Source organism: Chamaea fasciata, unplaced genomic scaffold (genome assembly GCF_029207755.1).
Source record: "Chamaea fasciata isolate MVZ Bird 193981 ecotype frontalis unplaced genomic scaffold, bChaFas1.0.hap1 SCAF_3, whole genome shotgun sequence".
Lineage (NCBI taxonomy): Eukaryota > Metazoa > Chordata > Aves > Passeriformes > Sylviidae > Chamaea > Chamaea fasciata.
In genome coordinates, this window is record NW_027094088.1 from 46,361,278 (window position 1) to 46,385,655 (window position 24,378).

The 24,378-nt window shown below is 34.7% G+C and overlaps 1 protein-coding gene across 1 annotated transcript in view; it reads left to right on the forward strand.

Annotated features, from left to right (window-relative positions):
- Positions 1-24,378, forward strand: part of FMN2 (formin 2) — a 155,260-nt gene that overhangs the window by 27,332 nt on the left and 103,550 nt on the right. Inside the window, exons 4-5 of the mRNA XM_066178849.1 lie at positions 5,596-5,743; positions 9,939-10,000. Of these exons, the coding sequence (XP_066034946.1) occupies positions 5,596-5,743; positions 9,939-10,000 (210 nt within the window). The remainder of the gene's footprint in view (positions 1-5,595; positions 5,744-9,938; positions 10,001-24,378) is intronic.

Genomic DNA, 24,378 nt, shown 5'->3' on the forward strand with positions numbered 1-24,378 from the left:
TAGCTGATAACCTGGTGGTCTTGGGATGTGGCCTTCCAAGTGTTGCCTTTTATGTGTTCTAGTTGGATGTGTAGAGAGGCTGGGTCTTGACCTGTTTTCTTGAAGGCTAGCCACTGTTCCCTCTTCCAAGGAAAGTTTACTGTAAGCTCACCAGTTGAACCTATTAAGCTCTATTAAATGTAGAAGGCACTGGGGAAAAGGAAGGCCAAACAACAACACTGGAACAGAATGAGAATAGATGTGGAAATCTGAAATTCAGTTTCCTGATTTCCTCTGAGAGCTCCAACTGCAGGGCTGTTTGCTCTCTTTGCCTCTCCTAGTGTTGAATCCTGAGAAGAGTTTGATGGGATTAAACATGTTTTTTCTCTTTGGTTGAGGAGACTGAAGTCATTACATTAGAAAAAAATGTTACATGATTTTTGACACCTGAAGTGGTTCTAAATTCATTGTTGAGGCACATTGGTTCCCTGAAAAGAAAAAATCCCTTTGAGTCAAGTAAAATGCTTATGTGACAAATCCAGTTTATGAGGATAGTGCTGCTTCAGCTATATATTCAGTATTATGAAGGACTTGCTGGTTTTCAACCTTGGAAAGCATCTGTGCTCACTAGTGTAGCCAGTCAAGGGCCGTGTTTAATCTCCTCTCTGGTTCTGTCAGTGGTAAGACAGAGCTTTGTTACTGAGCCTGCCCTCAAAAAGTAAACCACTTTCCCCATTCTTAAAAGTATTGATTTCTTTATTTTAAAAGCTGCTTAAAATAAAGCAGTCTCCTGCTGATAAGAGCATTTTGAGGTAGTCTGGCTCTAGTTTCTCAAACTAAAACCTTGCTTCTACAATTAACTCTTTGTATTCAGTGGAGAACATGCCGTTGACTTTCTTTCATTTTAAAGACCGTATACTTAGTATATTAGAATGATTAAACCTTCTGAATGGAAAAAAAAAATTCATTTCTTCCACACACTTGAAACAGACTAAATGCCAAGAAATTATATATAAATGTGGACAAGCTCTTTGTAGCTCTTAGCCTGGTAAACACCTCTGAGACATGGAGTCTGGTCCCTTCCTATCCCAAGTAACATAAAATGGAATTATTCTATGAGTTTATGTTGTTCCAGCTTAAATGCAGTTATACTTTTTCCTCTCCCCATTCTTCAACTGCTTCCCACTGAAAGCCTGTCATCCAGAATGGTTTGCTGAGTAGGAACCTTCTTGTAACTACTGCTCTGTGTTTACTCCTGGCCCATTTATACTTGCGTGAGAACACGCCAACACTTCTGTTCTTCCCTTTTCAGGATAACTTTGAATGTTTATGGTTCCAGTGAAAAAAATTTCAAGTTTACTGCTAAAAAAAAAAATCCAAAATAGAACCCCATTGCATCACAGCTCAAAACAGGAACCATCAGGCAAGTTGGTACCAATGCACTCTCGTGTAAGAAAATTTAGAGGTACAGCTAAAGTTATTCCTCTCTCTACTGCTATCTAATACTAGAGCATTGTGCTGCTGTACTGCCTCACCTTTCCTGCCTGACTGCTTTGATTTTTTTCCTTGGAAATTGTCTAAATACTTATGGTCAGATTTTTTCCCCTTTGATCCTCACATTGCTAATTGATGCTTTTGCAGCCATTTGGCCCAGATGTGTATACACCTGCTGCTATTTCAACTCCATCTCCTATACCTCTTTTAAGCCTTTCTTACAATGGCTATTTTTGTTCTTTGAACTGGAAGCAGATAAACAGCTGATTAAAAACTGAAATGCCATTGAGCAGAAAGTTGTACTACCTGTATATCTCCAGGAGCGATGTAATATACATTCGAGGTTGCATATTATATTCCTACAGTGAGGGATATACTAATCTGTAATTCAGTCTGTGGCCCAGGGAACAAAACTTGTCTCCCTGTGTGAAAAAAAAGTGAACCCTTTTCTGAAAGGCCCAGGCCTGACAGAATGACTTACGATGTTTGCTGCCGGTCTAACTCATGGCCCTAGTTTTGGGTTCACCGATCACATGGCATTTGCTAGAGGCCTTACTTCAAGTAGCTTCCAACACTTATTTTCATCTTAAAAGATGAGCTGGAAAGAATCTCCAGCTCAAGCAGTGAAGGGAATATTTAATATTTAATTAATTGTGTATCTAAAGAGTAATTCTGTGGTACCAGAGAATAAAAAGTTTTAGCAAAAAGCTATTCTCTGTGCATACTGAGAGCTGTCTGGGAAGAGAGTGAGTTAAACTGCAGACCTGACTCTCTGGGACTCTAAATGCTAGCATCTATAAGTGGTAAAATGTATATTGATTAGGTACCATCAGATCCTGCAGGCAGTTTGCCTCGCCCATGTGCAAATGCTCTGCACTTTTAAGAACCGGTGGAAAGTGCTGTGTAAGGATGTGTGGAAACAAAAACTCTTCTTGACATCATGTTTAGTGCACTGGACTCAGACAGCTTGAAGCTTCCAGTGTCTGCTGAGATATGAGTCTGAATAAGTAAGACTGAGATCATCCATTATGAGGATATATATTGTAATCTTTTTCCCTCAAAAGAGATGGTTTAAAGACTAAATAGTGGAGTTTGAGCAAGATGAAGGGGAAATTCCAGATGCATCCAAAACTTGATCACGGTAAGAGTATTCACTGATTGTGTGTATAATGATATTTAGTAAAAATTGCCTCTGAAATTAAAAGATTAAAGGAGAAAAAATTTAATGTGAAAATCTAGGTTCATGGATGATTTCTTTGTAATTATTAATACTAAAAACACATCTGGATTTTTTTATTATCATTTTGTTTCTTTTTCTTGAACAGGACTTCAGCATCACAGAATTGGCTGCATATCTCTTTCTTCAAACTGTTCTAATAGTCATGCACATTTATGACGTTATCAGATTTGAAAAATGAGAAATCAGATGAGTTGGTATTTTAACTGACAAGGAGCTAAAGAAAAAACATAAAGAGGATTAGGTTTTGGACCATAGCTTTAGTGCATAACAGTCAGGACATTCAAATGATTTGTATCTTTTGAAGGGCATGAAAGTAGAAAAAAGGGTTAATCTTTTCCCTTTTAAAGTGTAATTTATGAACTATCAACTTGCCATCCAAAGATTCAGACTACCTTTCTGTCATGAGGGTTTTTCGTATTCTAAATTACGTTTATAAGCTTGCAAGTAATTTTAAAGTAGTTGTTAAATACCTTGCTTATATGTTGAAAATGGATATGTTTTCATTTTAGTGAAAGTCCCTTGGAGGCATTTTTGAAAATCTACATTTACATCTGTAAATTTCCATTACATGAGGAGTATATTCTATTGTCCTTCTCTGTATTGAATAGAAAATAAAGAAATCCCCCCCCCCCACCTCCCCAATGCAATACAAACAAAAAAACCCTGTCTTTTATACTCAAAAAGCTCCCATGCTGGGTTAAGAGTTTTTTATCAAGTTGTGTGATGTCTTAATTTATAACTGCTCATATTTTATATGCTGTAAATTATATCAGCAAGAACATAGGCACTTCATATTTTCTTACCTTTATAATGTATACCATCTGTAAAGTAATTCTGAGGGTTTTGTTGAGTTGTTTTTTCTTTTTAAATACGTCTTGATTCATGTAGACTAATTTTATTTCAAGAATCTGTTGCTAAATTATTGTATTAGATCTTTCAAGAACTGGCATGGTGAAATGTCATGTCCAGGAACAGTTTAATTGTTCTTCCTCATTTATGCTATGTCAACATTATCTACAGTCAGTGGTCTTTAGTTTTACTGCCCTATAACCCTACTGAAAGTCATTTGTGCTTAGCCAGTTAACTCTGTGCAGAGCATGTTCTTCCCTGTGTTCCCTGGACTGTAAAAGGTGATAGAGTGGGCAAGAAAAAAAATTGTTCTGGTTTGTCTCAATGACTTTTTCAAGTCTTATTTTCCTCTGTGTTTTTGAGATTTAAATGGTGCAGAAACATGACAAATAGCAAAATCCAGCACTTTTTCTTCACACAACATGTACAGGTAGGACTCCCTCTCCTTTTTACTCAAACAATATTGAAAATTGGGCAGAAACTCAGAAATACATATCCTCTAAAAAGCTGGAAATAGACTAAAGGAAAGAATTATGTGACTCAAAGGACTGAATTAATCAAGCCTTTTCAGATGTTCAAATAGAGTAGCATGGTAATGCTGCTCTAATGGACAGACTTTTCAAGGAGCATAGAGTTCAGGGCTACGTAAAGAACCTGATGTTATTTTTTCTTAAGCCTTAAGCTTTTTATCCATTTATTTTTATCCATATACCTTTATCTAAACTCAACATACGTGTCTGGATTTTTGCCATGTTTTTCGTGCTAGGAAGGTCTAATGAGCTTCCTTTGACCCTGACTGAGGCACCCTCTGTAAAACAAAGCTTTTTACTTTCTGTAAAACAAAGCTTTTTACTTTATTACCAGCATTTTTCTCTTCCAAGTAAGCTGCTCCCAATAGAACATTTGTACTCTTATAACAATTTCTTTTTAGACAAGTAGAAACTTAGTCACATAGAATAGTGATTATCCCAAAAACAAGCAGTATTTTCTTTTTTCCTCCTGCATATCTCTTCAAAGTTTATTATCTGTCAAATTTTTTTTTTTAAAAAAAAGTTTAATCTAAAAATGAAATATCTACCGGTTTTTACTCAGGCCATAGAATAAATGAAGCCTAGTGAACATCATCTTTGTATCTTTGTGATACGACTCTGTTTTCATCCTGTGACTTGATTTTTTTCTAGTTTTGTGCTACAATATTTGTATCTTTCTAGATCATTTACTATGTTACTTGTGCAATTGCTGTGAATGGTCTCTATATAAATAAATTTACAGTATTCTAAATGTTTAATCACAAGGTGTGTATGTTGATTCAAACTAGGAGTCACAAGAATAACTACTTGAATTGTGGTCATCTAAAATCTTGCTGTTAGCTTAAAGCATAAGTTTGCCCTAGTTTTCATCAGAAACTCTGTGTCCTACTTTTAATCATAGACTCAAAGCTATTGACCAATAAGGGAGGAGTGATAAAACCTTTAGCTGTTGGTTTGGGTTTTTTTCATTTTACTCCCAAAGAAAATCCACCTTTTTACCTTCTTTTCTAAAACTATTAAAATGGAAATGATAAAAATAGGGCTGAAAAGAGTGATTATATCAGTTTAATTTCTGCTGAAATAATTCTGTTCATTTTCCTTGCTTGTGCATTTGCTGTAAAACGATTATGTATGGTGTGGAGAGAAATATTTCCCTCCGAGCCATAAAACTGGCTGTATGTGACAAAGTGCAGTCATGATGGACAGAATGTGTTCTAAGAAAAGAAGTGGTAAAGAGTTTCTTACTCAAAAAAGTGATGAACAGTATAACATGTTTTTTAGGTTGTAGAAAACTAAAAGCTTAATTTTCTGTTGTTAATGAACATAACTGTTTTAACATAGATTTATCTTAAGTCTTTATCAGACTGAAGAGCATAAAACCAAATCTGTCTTGATACAGGGAATATTGAGTTATTTGTACTGGAAACAAAAGCTTAGACGTTTTGACCTTGTCTTTCTATATGAACTTTTCCACTTTTTTTTTTTTTTTTTTTTTAATCACAGCAAGACCAGCTTTATACTTGGGCTGCAGTTAGCCAACCCACACATTCAACAGATTACATTGAAGGAAGCTTTCCAAGGAGAATTCCATCTGCGTGGCCTCCACCCAAACCTCCAGATGAAGAACAAAAGCTCAAAATTTCAGAAGAAGGTACAGTTCTTGGATACAGAGAAGATAAATGCGTAGGACAGGGGAAGATGCTGTGTTTTAGAATCCAAAATATAAACTCAGTATCTTAGCTACTAACAAACACCTGGTTTTGAGAATCTTGGATTGGCATCAAGAATAATGTCAGTTAGTATGAATCTAATAAAAAATATTCACCAAAAATGCATTCTTTTTGTTAGCAACCAAGATGTGTACCTGGCATCTGTTGAGTAATGGATTTTGCCAGGTGTTGTGATCTTTATTCTTTTTTTTCTTCTTAAAAATATGGAAAACTTCAGAAGCCAACTGGTGCTATACTGAAAGTTATTAGAGTGGTGTAAGGTATTCCTTTGTAGATTCAGCGGTCCTACCCCAGAGGGGTAGGAGAAGTGTATCTGAAAAAATGAAATGAGGTCTTGCTTACAAAGTCAGTTTACCTTAAAATTTGTGAGGTTATGCTACCAACTGACTTTCTGCAATCTTCATGTTCTTTAAGAGCTTTGTTCACACTGAAAATTAAAACCAAGCGAGAAATAAACCTCCTTTGTAGCTGACAAAAAAAATTTAGAAGAGGATTTCAAACCTGTTTCCTGTTAGTAGTGTTTATCAGTAAATACCACAGGTTCTTGGAGGCTTTTCTTTCCGTTAGTTAGTATTCAGCAGCTCTCAAAACTGTCGACTGCATTCATCCCCATGTCCTCCATGGAGAGCCACTGGGTATTTTCAAATTTTTCATTCTTTTCCATTCCTCCTCTTAAGATTTGAAGAGTTAAGTCATTATTTCAACAGACCTCTTTGTATCACTTGTAGGCTTCGGGTGGAGTTAATTTCAGATTTGCTTCTCTTTGGGACTTCTCTGTCGCTTCCTCGGGAACCATGAGCAAAGTATTTCTTGCATGGACACCTTTTACCATGGCAACATTTTATTTTTATTTTATTTTTACTGGTATCACTTATTTTACTGCTCACAAGCAAAGCGAGTGATGCCAACAAAAATGCAATACTGCTGTATTATTCTATTTATGCTGTGCCTTTTACCAAAGGAATCCTAGTGGAGATAGAGGAAACATTTCTGCATCCATCTCGGTGATGCAATTAAAAGTGTGGGTCTCTGCAGTGCTGGATTGTTGAGCTAGTCCAGTTTCTAACCCAGAATCTCCTGGTTTATGTTGTATTCAATGAAAGTGCTGCCATATGTGGTGGTAGAATTCACTGCCATCTACTCTGAGAGTTGTGTTTTTGAGCTGGGAGACTTAGCCAAAGGATGTGTGATCACTATTTATGAACACACTTCGCTGGAAAAATAAAAGGCTGAATTTCAAATTAAATTATTTTATTGTTTTAACCCAGGAGAGGTTGGTATAAGTCCAGAGTTTAGTTTCTCTAAAATCTAGAAGAATGGTAATAAGATAAAATATTTTGGAATGTAAAGATACCCTTAGAAGTGAATTTCTATCAAAAGGACAATACTAATAATTTTTAAATGTATTCATTTTGTATATGATTTGTTTTCATCCTATGTTTTTCTGTTTATTATACCTACTACATGGATGTAATGTGTATCGAGGTTGTCTATTCCTTATCTCAGCCACTGCCCTCTCAAAAAAATAAAAAAGAAAAAAAAAAGTAAAACTATTCAGAAATAGAGTTAGAAATAAAGTGAAAAAGCATGTATTGGGAGTTTTTCTAAGTTTAATATACATAGTTCTTGAGATGTACTTATTGAACTTTTGGTGGGATTTTTCAATGTATGGGCATGGAGGAAAAGGAAAAGTTATAATTCTTTTAAATATAACTGAGGCAGATGAATAATTTAACTTTCTTTCATTGTTCACATGCTTGCCATTTGGAAGAACCTGGAGGTGAGTGATGTGAAACCTGAGGATAAATACCTCCCTCAAAATTTGTAACTGAATTATTTTGTGTATTTGCACCTTAGCAGGGTGTAGGGGACAAACATTTTTTTAAAAGGTTTAAGTTATTATGTGCAGGGTAGCTTTATGGTTTGAAATATATATATATAATTATTGTTGTCTGGATTAAAGAGATATATTAACATTTGAAACAATAGCTCATAAACAAAAACATGCATTTCAGACAAAAGCATGGAGAGAGGAATACAGAAGGATGTTTTTACAGAATCATTGTTTTTATTATATACATTAGCATTAAAACAATACTAGGTCTTCAAGCTTGAAGGTAAGGCAAGACAAAATTCTGCAAGGTTTTAGGTAATCCATCCTAAATTAGCAAAATAGTAAATTCATCTGTTTAGTATCATTTGCATTTTGCTGTATGCTCTGTATCATGTAAAGCATTGCTGGATGTGTGAAAAGGGCTATTAGATTGGCTGGGAATTTTGGGGGTTTTGGGACAGTGGGTTTGGTCAGGTTGATTATTGTTGTTTGGGGATTTTTTAGGTTGGTTATTTATTTAAAAACAGACATTGGAAATACCTATGTGAATTTGGGTTCAAGTCAGCAAATATTTATTCTAAAAAACATTTTTCAGTTCTGGATTCAGTAAAGGTTTTGGAAAAAATGAGCCAGCATCACCAGTAAGATCAATGTGTATGGAACTAATTTTCTATTTGAATACTCAAATCTGTTCCTGTCTCTTCTTGTGGCATTTCACTCTACCATTATCACATTTCAGCACATTACCTGGATCTAAACTCAACAGGGTATTTGAAATTCAATTATTTTAATTCTTTGCTGATGACACTATTCTACTTTACATATAGGAAAAGACAGGTAAGCAGGCACTAGAGCCCAGTTATCCTGTCTCCCATGTGGCCATTTAACCACATGTGAAGGTGCTCAAAGATAATGCAACTTCTGCAAAATGAAACAGTCTTATCCCACTAAATATCAGTGTGGGTTTACAACCTGAAATCTAGTCCCTTAAAAAAAAAAAAAATCCTTGATTAGGTTTAAAGGAAAGGTTTCATTCCTCATACACTACTTTTTTCCTTTCCCAACCATTTTTTTTCTAACTGTGGTGGTAGTGTTTGGGTTGTTTGGTTGGGGTTTGTTTTGTTTTGTTTTTTGTTTGGCTTTAAAAAATGCTTATATTTAGAATCTTTTTTCAAACGATAACATTTCTGTGGTAAACATAAGCTAAACAATTCTGTCAAATTGTTAAATATTGACCAATACATAGGAGTGTCCTGTTCCTATTTTCTTAAGTACTTTTATGTAAGGGAGGTAGTTGTGCTAATTTGCACAGCAGAAAACATTGTGGATGCATGTCTAATACTAGAAAATCAGCATAGAATAAATCTGTCGTGAGCAAAGATTAAATAGATACTAACATTTCTCTCAAACACAGAAATCTAAAATCTAAATGATGAGTTTTTTCATGTTAGGTGCAGCTTATCCACCTCCAGGTAAAAAAAGTTGTGGATTGTTAATTTTCAAGCATTGTGACATAACTCAACCTTGCAATGAATCTTCTTCCTTGTATGTCTCACTTCCCAGCAGCTGGGATTGTCAGAAAGCTGTGAGGAGGCCAAATGTCTAGGAACTGGGAATCCAGAGGCTCTGGTTCACAGCTGCCTCACTCTTTCTGCAAATGAGAGGTCAAGAGATTTGCCTGTTGAATAGTGGTACCTTTAAACATATAGGAATGATGCCACACATATAGTCTCTGGGCAGGTGTAAGAAAAATACTTCTATTCTTGTTATGTGTGAATAACTGGGGTATGATCAGCAAAGAGGCGTCATTAGCAGTAGCTCCTAAACTGATTAAAGATCATTGCATTGTGTAGCTGCTGTGGATGATGTTTTCTTGTTTTTCTTCTTCTGATTATTTCCTATCAGGCAAGGAAACTGAGACACGGTGTGGTTCTTTAAGGTCCAAAAAGTGGATCTTAATGATTTTAAGGTTTTAAAATAAAAAATAGGATCTAGTTGTGGAGTGTTCTATGTTTTGCTCTGTTTTTAAGATCTGTATTACTACCTATGTCATTGTGGAATTTTCAAATTTTTGTGGTACTAAACGAAAGGAAAACATATTTGGCAACAGTCACCCATTTTAAGGACAGGCAATTCTGGGGATAATTTATCAAGTGGGACAGTTAACATTCTTTTTAACTTTACACTCCTTCAATGAATTTCTTAATTGTGTATTTCAAAATATCATTGGGGTTTTTTTTATTTATAGCATTTTAAAATCTGTATCTTCTTTTCAAATTCAGAGTTGAAATCTACAGTCCTAGAAACAGAGAAGCAATGCATAAGTGGTGTTCAGCAGACACAGGTAAGATTCTAACAGAAAAGGTTTGTAATTATTTAAAAAGAGGGGGGAAATGCAGTACTTCTTTTCAGACATTTGTAAAATAGTTTTGTGTACTAAATGTTCTGTATGAAAAAATTCCAAAGTGAGGACGTTTTATGTGCTCCATAGTGTATCTAGATATAAGGATTGAAGGTTCCTGCCTGCCTAAGGTGATTCTTACAAAATTTTATTGTCCACTCTAAATTAAGTTAACTCACTGATGGCATTAGTAAGGAAGAGTTATAAAAGAACTTATTATAATAGCTAATGTACGGAAGTGCATGTAAGTAACAGCAGCAGGGATTTTTTTCTGACTCTCTCCTCAAGCTTACAGCAGTGGTAGTATGTGAACAGGTTTAGTGGGCCATACTGGACTAAAAGAGGAGGTACTGTAATACTGGGACAGTGGAGACAGTCTGGGTTGGACTTATGCCACAGAAACACTGTCTATCTTATTTTTTAGCATGTCACCATACATGGTCTATTTGTCATTAAAGGTGGTGTCTAATGGGGCTGAGAAACTTCAAATTCTGTTTCCTCGACACAAAACAGCTTGACTCTTACTTGTAGATAACACTATTCAGTTTTTCTGGAAGTCATTAGAAGGAAGGCTGAGTTCTGAAATCTTGGTTTGAAACAAGCAGTGACCAAAAGCTCTTGGATTCTCTTTTCTTCCTCCTCAGAAAAAAACTGCTTTTTTTTCTCGTTTCCCCCTTTGGTTTTGTTTTGGGGTTTTTTTTATGGGGTGCTCTTTGTTTCTTTTGGCTTGCTGGATGTTCTGTTGTGGGGTTTAAGGGTGTTTTTTGGTTTTTGGTATTTGTGGGGCTTTTTCTGTTAGTGACAAGACAATTCACGCATCACTGTACCAAGCAAAATTTGTGAAAATGGTCAGTGATTTGTTTTCAGGGAAAAATCAGGAATGCATAGTTAAATACATAGTACTGATCATTAGACTTGCAAATTTAATTTGAGCTTAATCACGTATTTTGTGAGCCATGGGTGGGAAGAGTATGTGTATTAACTTTGGGGCTTCTCTTGCCAGACAACATTAAAGAGTTCTTCTAATTGCTTACCTAAATTCTTCTACCTCCATAATATGAACATTTTAAAACTGAGCTTATTAATTAAAATAATATTAAAAAATAATTCTTCATTGCAGTGTTTTAGGTTCAACATAAAATATATTTTTCTCATGCTATTTTTCTATTCCCGTCACCCAGGTTTCACTAGAAATTGTTTCTAGTATTTATTCTGGAAAAGTACTTTTCCCCTATACTTACAGAAAGTTATTCCATGTAAGGAGCATATTTAATCAGTCTTTGGTAATATAATTCATTGCAAGAAATTAACTATATAAATGGTTTTCTTATTGGAAATGTAATTAATTAAAATAGGTTTGTGAATACATAGTTATTTTACCTATTAAACAAAAGTATTAAAAGTATTATGAGAATGAAGTTTAACAAGGAGCTCTGGAGCACTGCATGATCACTTGAATGGCATTTATTTATGGTCGGGGGCTTTTCTTTATTTTTAACACAAGCCCAGTGTGTTGTCCAATTGCTGAATTCCATTTACTACTGTTTAGGAGACCCCCATCCCTCTTAATCCATGGTGATCTCTTATGACACTTACATGAACTTCTTCCATTCTCTACTATTATTCATCAATGACCTGCAGAACTAACCATCACCTCACTTGCAGAAATTCATCTAAAGTTTTTGCTGTATTATGTCATCATCATTCTGGTTTATTTTAAAAATCAGAGTGGAGGTTTTTTTTCCTTTTGAGGGACTGTATATGGCTAAAATGTATATATTAAATTACTTCTGTAGTGTCCCAAGCAGTCAAGCCTATTCCACCTATCAATCAGTGTTTAACTGTATCAGTCTATAAAAACATCTAGCAAGTAGAATGGCCATCATGTTTGTAGGTAAATCCTTTTCTGCAATCAGATCATTCTTGGTGTTATATGTATATTTTTTAAGTGATGAATATGTTTCTATTAGAGATCTGCCCTCTTTTGTTGTCTACAGTTTTACTTTCTGAAAAAAGGAAGCACTGGTTGAAATTAGCCTAGTTAGGTGACTTTTTTCTTTTTCTTTCATGAGAGAGCTCTAGATTAAAATCTGATCAGCTCAGTCTTCTCACACACTTCTTCCCTCTCTCTGGGAAAAGATATTTCTCACATACCACTAATATAATTGAAGATAATTGCCCAGAACACAGCTGTAATATGATGTATTGATGTGCTAATTACCTCAGTTATGATAAACATTTAACTAAAAGAATCAGAATAATTTCAAATTAAAGGCACAAGTAATACAGCCTGGATTCTATACTTTCATGTCACTTGAATGGGCTTCTTCCTACATATCCTCTCCATTGCCTTATCTTTACAATATTAGATATAATCTGCATGTTTTAGGGCATAATTTTTGAAAGTTTTTTAAGAGTGGTTTTTTTGAGTCCAAAATATCTAGTTTTTCAAAATTACAGATAAAAAAAAATGACGATGTGGGGGTGTGCTTGCTTTTAGTACAGGAATTGTTAAGTGGTGGAGAAATAAGAAAAATTGGCAGCCATTTCAAGTCCTGCTTTTGAAGTGCCAAATAGTAACAATGTCTGCTTAGTCTTCCCAGTATGAACAGAGAAAGTTTTGTTAGGCTTTACTTCTTTAGAGAAAGAAGAGAAAAATTGAGTGCCCTAATTTAGAAACTCCAGCTTCAAACCTGATTTTTAAATTTGACAGCCGTACTTCGTGCAAGAGCCAATTTCTGGTCTGTTTGTGCCCCTGATCTTTTGTACTATCCTCGCAATTTTCCTTACATTTTAACTTGTTTTTCAGAGTAGCGTGACTTTATTTATGTGGTAGGTAGAAATTGATTCTTAGCAAAAAGATGAAGAAAAAGAAATGGATGCCTTAATTGTAAAATGAGTACATGTAAACTGGGCTTTGGTTAGTAGTGGGAAACCTGAACTTGTTTGAAAGCCAGTTAAAAGCATTGTATTATGCACATATTATAAAATTATTTAAAATTTCTATTTTTCATCATTTGTGATGAGGATCTGTTCCGTGGACCACACAATTAAAAAAAAAAAAAGCCCTTACTACATTTATTTAATTGTCAGCATCCAGATATAATGAATACTTCATGCCACTTCATGCCTGGCCCTTGTAATCCCACCTGAGAAGAGGAGGTTTTGCCAGACTATTGCAGTCTCTAACAGTTTGGTTATAAGACAGTTTACACTGACTGCTTAAACTATATTTACGTCAGAAAAGCTTGTCGTGAAAAAATTCTTATGCTCATAATGTTTCTGTTTTAGTTTGGTTTGGTTCACCACATTTTACCCAACAAATAAATCCTCAATCAAAATTATATGCCATTTTGGAATTCCAATTACTTCTGCTGATACTAAAAGCCAGACAAAATTTTGGCAATTCTGAGGTGCTGAAGACAGGTGTCTACTGCATAATCTATTGATGCACTTTCCAGCATATCATAGGGAAAAAATGCTAATCTTAAAAACTAAATTACAAGCCAGGTTTTGCCATGTTGAAGATACTTTCTGCTTTATAAAACAGACTTATGGCATGTATCTTTAGAATATCCCTAACCACCCCTCTTTACTGGTAGCTCCTCTCTCAGGAGGGACCTTTCTTCTTATGACAGTTTTTGACTATGACTTATTATAATTCCTTAAGGTAATATCTTAGTGATACTGGAAATGTTCTAATTTTGACACTTAGTAATACAAGAAAAACGGTTCTGAAATCCTTTAAGATAGGTACATAATCAGTCTGTTTAGAAAGTATAAAACACTGGTGGGACTGGAATTTACTTTTCATTATTATAAAATGTCACCACTAGAATTTGTATCAGAAACATGCATGCTGCCCAAAACTCCCCCTTAAAAGAAATTGGAGAGATTATTCCTTACAGGTGAAGGTAAAATAAAAAAAGGTAGACAAAAGATTAGTCTGAAATGGTGAAATACAAAAAAAAATATATTTAAAAAGGGGAGATTTTATAAACCTCCTTTAGACTGTTATGACACTTGTAGTCTGGTATAAAGCCTGTTTTATTTTGGTACTACATGGTTTTTATCAGTATATAGACCAACTATAGACAAGACTAGTGAACCACTGGCTTCAACAGGAACCAGAGGAAAATTGTGAACTCTTCCTCTATTGGCTCACAAACAGTTCTGTGACCATGGCACTTTTAACCCTGCCTGATTTTGCATGTTCGTTCTTGAAATATTTATTAAGAGTAAAACTGTGAAGAAGTGCCATTCCCCTTCCATACTTTTGCTATTTGACAGGTTACTTTTTGTAGGGGGGAGGAGAAGGCTTGAGGAAGCAATGAACAGTTACTCTAAAATAATTATTTTCCTGCAAAGATATGACTGTTAGAGTTTTCGTTTTCAGGAGGGAAAATAAGTTATATTCTTGGGTAAAAAGAAAAAGCCAACCCAAAAAATGTATGACATATTCAAAAGGATCTACTATATACAGTTGTCTCATTGAGGAAATAAAGGATTGTGACAGAAGAAAATATTTTTGGATGTTTCCATATGAATCAAATGATAATGAATAGGATTGTATATCTTCTTTTAAGAGCTGTACCAATGTAAACTTTCTGCAAAATCATGCCAGCATACCCAAATTTCAGAAAACAAAAAGTTCAAAAACTTCAGAGGTATGTATCTGGGGTTTTTTTTATCTTGCAAGATAAAAACCCAGATTTGTAATATATGACATGGAGGAACTTTCATTCTAATCGTAGGTCCAAAGTTGGAATTGGAGTACCCTAACTTTAAGACAATAAATTTTAGGAAGCATATGTAGATAGATAGTGTTTTCTGGTTAGCATTCAGAGTAAATTATGTTTTGTCAGAAGAAAGGAAACAAAGTTTGTAGGAAACCAGGTGATACAACCTGGCAGAAGGCTTTACTGCCAGGATCATAGGAACTGCTGAAAAGCAGAGCATTTTGCCCAGGCAGCAAAGGGGAATTTAACTTTACAGAACTCAAGGACAATTTAAGTGCAAATCAAGTCTTTTGCGTTTGTGTTCACGAAACATCATTTTTATGCAGAAGTTTCATTGATGGAATTCTTGGATTCTTAATATCAGAAGTTATGTTTCAGTTCAAACATGTTCCCATTTTTGGGTTTATTTTTTTGTTTCTTTTCAGAGAGCCTTGAAAGCATAAATAGATGTTTTATTTCCTAAAACTAGCAGGTAAATTAACGAAATTTTAAGAAATATGAAGTCAGATTCCCTGAGTTGAGACGTTATAGCTTAAGTAGAGACTGTCCATTCCAGTCTCTGCTGGTACATGGCTAGTAGCCGCTTTGTAGTTAAATACTGTCATCTGATACTGTTGGTGTTTCTTAGGCCATGAAAGAAGGATGAGAAGACAAATAGAAATATTAGAAACGAGGGAAGAAGCACTTATTTAGAGAGTCTGAAGGACACCCTAAAGAGGTCTGCCTATGCAGCCACTAGATGGCAGTTAAGTATTTTTGAATGGACCGCAAGGCACTTGCAAGTCATTCCCGGGCGGTCCTACAGACACCGTGCAGCGGGATTTTTTTTTTTCCTTTTTTTTTTTTTTTCTTTTTTTTTTTTTTTTGGTCAAAGCAGTGGCTTTCTGCTAATTAATAAGTTAGCCGTTAGAATGTACATACATTTACTCTGCTTAATCTAACCAAAATTTAGCAATCTGAGCATCTCTCAAAGCAGATCCTCCAACGTCCCAACCCCTCGAAACACTAAATATTTAGAAAGCAGTGTTCTGTCACTGTTGAGTTGTTTTGTTTGGTTGGGTTTTTTTTAACCTGTGAAAGGAAAACATTTGGTTTGGTCTACCGGCTTTCTGGATGACCGCCTTTGAAGTAATAACTAAAAATTACCAATGAATTACCATCATTTAAATAAAGAGGTCAATATTCTTTTGAAGGTGAAATTTGTTTCTAGAACCACAATAGTGAACCCATTTTCTATTTCGTTCTGATGAGGCAGAAGTTTAAAAAATAAAAGGGAAAAAATTGCATTGGACATAATCGGCCTATGTATAGAATATAAATCACAGACTACAACATATTTAAATGAAAATACAGGAGTATAGAATGTCATGCCTGTGTGGTAGAAAAATGTAAGCAGTTAATTCTCAGAACAAACATTAGTGTTTTGTATTATATCCAGACTTCACAATACTTGGATTGACTTCTGTTAATTTGCTTGAAGGCAGTGTTTGCCTCTTTAAAAGAAACAATACATTTTATTATTTTCAGTGGAGTTAGAATAACACATTTTTGCATTCTTCCTCCTAGTCATGGTGAGACTAAAATTTGTTTTTTCTAATCTGTGTTCTTAATGTTAATGTCAAGATGAAGTTTACTTTTGTGCTCATTTTAGTTTCAAAGGTTCTTTATTCTGTTTTTCCACTTTCTTTGAGACAGCCATATATCATTGATCTGAAACATAAAAATCATAGCATGGTTCAGGGCTGAGTGGACATTAGGATGTCATGATATACAAACCCTTTTCCCTCCTAACTAACGCCCTCCTCCAAGCAAGGTTAGCTTAGATGTTTGGTGGTTTTTCTCAGGACTTTGCTCATCTCTGAGTATGGGTATGAGATAATGGCAATATGTATTTCCTTTGCCTAGTCAGTGGTAAGTCTTGCTCTGTTTCTGATGCGTTGTTTTGATAACATCTAAAAGAGATGAAAATGTGTGCTCTAAAACCCTGTATTTCCTGTGAGTTACTCCTAATTCAAGTCCTTTCGGGCATTGATTAAAATTCTCAAGAAACTGTGGGTAAAGTTCTTGTGATTAATCTTATTTCACAGCTTCTTCACCACAGACTTTTATGAGAATGTATATTAATATTAATAATAACAACAACAATAGTAATAATACATAATTTGCACCCTTTAATCATAATGGGCATTCTCCTTTTTCTATTCTGACTATGCTTTATACTTCAACAGAGAGGGGGTTTTGTCATTTTAGGTAAAAATTCTTGTAAATGTAGCACCAGCCTTAGGGTTTGGGCAATAACTCATGGCAGGAAAAGGAGAATGACAGTAAAACTGAGAAAATAATTTATTTTAACAAGAATTGTTTGGCAATACTGTAAATCCTTGGCTATGTGAGAGACTTTCACTTCTTGAAAAAGGAGAACTATGGGATAGGGACTGTATAGGAAGAATTATCACTTTTCTGTCTGTTTCACTCTAAGCATTAATATGTTTCTTCTCTCGCCTTTTACAGTGAGTTTCTCATAAAATAATAGCAGAGTACTGTAACTTCCCTTAGGGAGCAATGAATGGAAATGCATGATAGCTATATACTTTTTGAAAATTCTTTTTCATTTTTTCACTCCTCCTCTGACTGCTCACTTCTTTCGCTCATGAGAATAGATAAATTGAGGTAATTCTCATGCCATCTATGCATTCCTGGCTAGAGCAAAATTTATGAGCTGTATTCATTAATTGTTAAAATACAATTTCTTTTAAAATTCTCTAAATCCAAAATCTTATTTCAGATGAAAATCTGTAAACTCCTTTTATATAAAAATATGATTTGTACTTTAAGCTTCATTATTTGCATATGAAATTTCTCTCATCTTTTGGAGGTCAGTGAAAACAGAGATTTTATTTGTTCAATGGTAACATCCTATACTTGGATTATGTAAAATATTTTTGGTACTGTAGTATGTAATTTTCCAGCTTTTTTAAAAAAGAATTCCACAGAAATTGAAGAGAACAGAGGAAGAAATTACATGAAATACAGGAAAACAGTTTGAAAAAGTGTATGTGTGTAAGTGTGTGTGTATGTTTGTGTGTGTACATATCAATATGTGAAAAGAAAACTTCTTGTGGCATTCCTAGCAGGAAATATCATTTGGCAAGTGGACTTAAATTATTTGAGAGACCTCCTCCACTCAAAAGTGAGAACTGGTTCAAGTTCTTCTTATATTTCTCTTGGCAATAAATATAAGGTGCTACCTTTTGGTGGTGTAGATCCTGAGATTTTCCACCGGACCCTCTATGTAGAAGGGAGATAAGAAATGCATTTCTTAGTAAAAATAAATATTCATTGAACTTTGAAATACCCTAAATAATTTTTAAAAAATTATATACTGCCAAACCTGAATGAGAACTTAAAAGTAAGGCTGAGAATAATTTCTACTCTTTAGATACAAGACAGAATAACCACTTTATCTTCTACATATATTTAGATCAAAAGTTATCATTATATGTTCCATCTTAAGTTGGTATAAATAAAAGCAGTAAAATCACTTTTTTCCTTTTCTCTATTTCGAATAACTCTTTTTCTTTGTATTTATTCTTTAGAGAACAAGCCCAAAACTCTTCATAAAAACTAACTCTTCTATTCCAGAATGTATAATTATTCTTTTTTATTATTCAACTTTTTCTAAATATACAAATTGGGTTTTTTTCTAATGTCCATGATACCAGAAAGATTTTAGTTAACTTCTCAATACCTAAAGCTTATTTTTGATGATTACTTGATTTTGATTGACATTTTTTAAGGTTCACTCAGTGATACGACTATGTTTTTAATATAGCTTTCACACTTTTAAAAAGTTAAAGAAGATGAGAAACTTTCAGGCCCCTGCCCTTCAGCATGTTTATGAATACATTTGTGAAGGCTCTCATTCTATTTCTCCAGACATTTTCTGTTGTGAGTAGTAGGCTCATGTTTCAGCATATCTACAAAGATTTATTCTTACTGTGGATATTTTTTGTTGCTTATTCCCTGTTGGAAGCCTAAGACAAAAGCAATATGTGAGCCTCCCATTTTGTGGTCTGGCTGAACCCTTGGATGAAAAGGGCAAGTACTGTGTAGAAGTATCGTACTCTGGACAGTTGCTTATCAGGATGTGGCAAAGTTTGTCTAGAAAATCATTACCTTTCTTGATCTGCCCTACTAGAGACTAGAAGCGTTCTAAGTCCTTCAAATTTAAACCATTAATGTTCATATTTTGGCTCATAGACTCCATATTGTTATTTCTAGCATAAAAGCTTACAATTGTTCCATATAAAGAGCACAAAAAAATAATAACAGAATTAGTTTGCACAATGACTGCTTTCCAGGTTGCTGGTTGGTTTCAAGTGGAATTGAAAATCAGGGAAAGGTCTGGTGTAAAGAAGTTTAACACCTTTCTCTAATATGCAGTAATGTTGAAGGTATGCCAGATTTTATGTTTTAACCGAATGAGATGAATTGTTGCCTTGGCCTGGATACACAGGAAAACTAACCAAATACTTTAGTATCATAGTAGAAATACTTTAGAACAAACACAGGTGACAGAAGAAAAGAAGCAATTCATCATGTGTTAGGCATTTCAGTAAACAATCTAGTATTGAGGAGAAATAAATCCAGACAGTTTTTACCCCAACTTTCAAGGAAATCTGTGACTTTTAAGGTACCTGTTGCTTATTGACTGCTGATATAAGTGGCTAGGTTCTAGTTATCTTTTCATCTGCACTAGCAGTCTCTTTGCAATTCACAGCACAATAAATAAAAGATATCAGAAACACGTAACATAAGGTTATATTGAAATTAATAAAGTTCAACTTTTCTTTCAATACCCAGTCTCATTTACATACTTGTTTTACACTGGATAAGTGATAGAACAGTTAAATGAATTTCTGAGCTAAATTAAGTTATGTGGCTAGGTAAACCCTTTTTGAAGTCTTATTTATTGCTGCATTGTTTTATGCCTCTCTAATAATGAAATTTCATCTAAGCCAGGATAGAAACCTTCAAGATTTGAGAGGGACTTTCTGGTTGGCTTTTCAGCCTGGATAGTCAGGACATTGCTCATTGCACATGGAATATGCACAGCCTGTTTGAGAATGCTGGAGACTGTTCTATTGCCTGTATAGCCTCTATACACACATCTCAGTGTATTTTTTTCCTGCTCACTCCTTCATACTCAAGCCACCAGGATAATAAAGCAAGAGTTAAGCTTCCACATGTGCTATTTGTGAAGGTTTAAAGTAATATTATGTAATACTGCAGTAATTAAACTTGACTCCTGTGAATTTCCTAGGGTGGACAGTGATTCTGTGAGATTTTATCTTGTCTTGTCTGTAGTCTATGAAAATTCTCTTGAGGTTTATATTGTAGTAAAACTTGGGGATAACCTAGGGTTCTTTTCCAACTAAGAGTTACACCTTAAAGGGAAAACATTTTCAATCTTTGATGTATCTCAAATTGATTATTTATTAAAATAGGTACTGTAAAGAATGAGATCTTATCCTCTGAAATATGCTTAGCTCAGGGATAAGGAATTCAAACTGTTCAGGAACAGAAACGTCAAGAAGCTAAGCTCTTTTTTCCTCTGTCTTCCAGTTTTCCAAGTCAGCATTTGCAATGTGTGCATCTTTCTTCAAAGGTGTATGCTTCCTGTTGATTCTGTGTTTGTTTATTTGAACTATTTTAATTTCAATAATTATTGATCTCAGCATGTAATGGTTTTGGGGGGTTTTTTGTTGGTTTTTTTTTTTGGTTGGTTGGTTGGTTGGTTGGGGTTTTTTGTCACACATGATACGTTATTACAAAACCACTAGATTGATTAGACATGTCCCAGCTCTTTAGGACAGGAAGAGCTACCTAGTCCGTTGCCAGCACAGTGCAGACTGGTGTAATCCATCTGTTGCAGTGTGTCACAGAGTTGGAGAGTAGCTCACACTCACCAAGTAGGTTTTGTGACTTCGGGAAGGGCAGTGCACAACACAGTTTTTGTTTCAGGGCTTGCTTGTTCACTGCTATGCTGAGGAGCTCTGCATCGTGTCCTTGCAGTTGTAGGAAGAAGAATGGACTATTGTGAAAATGTGTACCCCTTGTTCCCACAGGTGCAATTTCAGAATAGTAAAAGCTTCTCTCAAAAATATCTAATCAGGTAGTCTGAAGAACAAACTAGTATCCAGTACTAATTCTACTCCTTCAGCAATTCTCCCTGATGCTATGGGCAAGTTTGCCAACTTTTGACTCAGCTTCTACTGCTGTAAAAATAAAACGCTGCAATGGGCCTTAAGATTAAGTGAAATGTGAGAATTAATTAGATGGATTCTATTTTGTTTGAATGCAAATCAAGTTTCCACCAGTATTTCTCATTTGCCAATTACTGTAGCACTAAAAATGCCTGTTAAATATTGTGTCTCCTTTTCTTAAGGTTGATCTGCAGTTTCAAGAAGTAGCTTTGAAAATGAGACAGCTTTAAAGAGAGAAACCTGAATAGAGATCACATTTCTCTGACTGAATTAAATTCTTACTGTGGCTCTACTTTGTGCCATTCGGTGAGCGTGCGCGTTCAAAAATGTTTCACTTCGCGTAGAAAAGAGGCATTTATTAACAGAGCAGTTTGGAAAGAGCATCCTTCCCAGTTCCTGTGCACTGCTAGTACCATCAAGTGCTCCCAGGCACACTTACTAGAAGACCTGAGGGGCCTTATTTTGCCATCTTAATCCTGTTTAACTGTATGATTCTATTTCCTGTATATTCCTGCAACTAGGTAGTGGCATAGACTCTGATTGATGAATTGTGATGTTAAGAAACTAAAAAGTCAAGTTTTTTGGGGAAAAAAAAAAAATCAAAGCAAATATAATCCTATCATCTAAATATAAATTCCATCCAGAGAGGAAATTTGATGACACTAAGTGACAAATTGCTGAAAATTATCAAATTGCTGATGCAACTTTTTTACTTGTAAGAGTATAAGTTATTAACTTCTAAAACTAAACTCTAATATGTCTTTATTTTTCAAATATGCCAAAATTACCAATAAGAACTGTCATTATGTTTATTTTTTTAAAAAGATACATTATGGCTGTTCATAAAGCATGTAAATGAATGAAATCTGAGATGGAAAGATATAGACAAAATATTAGACAGACACACATACATGTATGTCTATATATACATACAGACTAGGGCTAACTTTTACAGATGTGGGTTTTTTTCTGTCTGGAAATTTAGTTATAGAAGAGTCTATAGTTTTCGGTCACTTATCTGAGAAACTAGGCTGTCAACTCTGTGGCAGGAGGTAGCTGCAATCTGATCTTTTACATGTTTGAAGATCCTGGACATATTCTGTCTATATAGATCAGCTTTATGCTGGACATCTGAAATGCACATGTGGAAAACATGACAAGATTGGAATGAATTGTATGTAATGTACATGTGCAGATCCAAGTGTACAACCTTTAGCCAGTAAAGCAAATATTTCCAGATCCGTGTACAAACAATCCTATCAGTGCAACCCAAAGAGATCAGTCTCAGATTGAGCATCCAACTCATTGCACATGGAACATGTACAGCCTGTTTGAGAAATGCTGGGCACTGTTCTATAGCCACACACCTCTAAAATGTTTTTTCCTGCTCACTCTTTCATACTCTAGCCACCAGGATAAAGCAAGGGTTAAGCTTCCACCTTTCTTTCTTTCTTTCTTTACAGAAAGAAGACTGTTCCACAGTACCTGGGTCCTGGGTAAGAACTCTAGGCAAGACAGAGTTTCTTCATATCTCTTTTAAACCCCATAGGTTTTTGCTGTGCAATTGTCCCCTGGATGGAAAATGAAAATTCTTTTCATTATGTGTGGGTTTTTTAATCTCAGTCTTCTGGTCCTTGTCAACAGCTTTTGACCATCTTTTACAAGTATGAAAAATTAAGTATTCTCTTGTTTATTCTCTAAGGAAATAATAGAATTTTCATTTCTGATTGGATTTATACAGTTTTGATTTCCTTCTCTGAGGATGGTGGAAGCATTCTGTGGCTTCTGTTTTTTGATAAGCCCTTTCAGATCTAGAGGTCGACTTTAAACTAGGACGAAGGCAAAAACCCAATTCAACTGCTCTGAGGGCATCTTAAAAGTCTAAGTGAAAAATATCTTTGTCTGAAATAATTACTGAAACACATAAATACTGGGGCTGTGTTTTGTTTTGCTTTTGGTTTCCTTGTTTTTTAGACCAAATAAATTTAAGTACATCATATCCTCTGGATAAATATCTCTTCATTCACATCAAAGCCTTGTTTGTTCATACTAATGCTGTTTCTAAGAAAACCTGGATACGTTGGTGATTGTTAGGTACAACGTGATAGGAAATCACCAGCTTGTTTGAAATGCCGTATCTTGAGGATAGCAGAAACACTGCTTCTTAAGGCATGGTTAAACAACCCCTTTAATTCATCAGTACATTTTAATTTCTTGTCTGAATTCCTAATTCATCTCACTGGATTGCTCATTTTTTAAAAACTTTAAAAAATAGTTCTTCTCTCAATAGAAATTTCATTATCTGCAGAGTGAATTGTCTTGTAGAACACTGAATTCTAGTTTTTTCCTGCAGCTAATGTAGAATTACAGTATTCAAGAATTGCTTCTTTTTCTTGTTAAAAGTTGAATCTAATCTCCCAAGTAGAAGAGTGTTTAAAACAGTGAACTGTTCTGAGATCAGCCATTTTTAAGGCAAATCTCTTCAGAGCCATTGAATATTGTGCTTAATCCTGTTGGCTGCAGCTTGTTTATGGCAGAAATGAATTTACTGTATCTCTTATAAAACCCTTGTGGAGTGTTCTTACAGTGTAAAATGGGAGCTTAGGAGAATTACAGTCTGGGGAAACTGGATTTGATCTGAGCTGAAAGCTGCTGTGTGGCCTTAATAATCCTAGAAACGCATTTCCTTTGATAGTGTTGCCTTTTGAAGAACTAATAGGCCTTGTTGTATTTGTAGGTGACTGGTAGGGGGATAAGAGCAGATGAAACAAAGGGATAAACTATGTTGTATTCCTCTTTTATTAAGAAATTCTTCAACAAAACTCTTGCTGCTATGAAGTATTGAGTTATTAAAGGAAAATGGATTGACTGAAGCACCATGAGTAATTTGTAGTAGAAATGCCTTTTTTCCTTCTTATTATACTGTTTCTTATTATGTCTGTGTTATTTCCTTCACTGTCCATTTTTCCATGTTCCTTTCTCTGTTTTACATTTTTCATCAACTTGTGGCAGGGAGACCTAGTTGTAATACATAACTTTTGGTTCAAACTGCTGTTCCAGAAAGTTCAAACAATCTAAGCGATTGTAAGATTTTTGATAATGGTACTTCAAAATCAAACAATAATTGGTTAAATGTCGTTGCTGCTTTACTTCTGAGATTGCTTTAGAACAACTAAGGAATTCTAAAATAAATAAGAAGTTTTATGTCTGAAAACCGCTTCTGTGAAGAATTATTTTTTAAGTATTATTGAATATTATATTTTATTAATAATCCCCAGTTGGAAGCTATAACTTTATTTTTCCAGAAAAAAAAAAC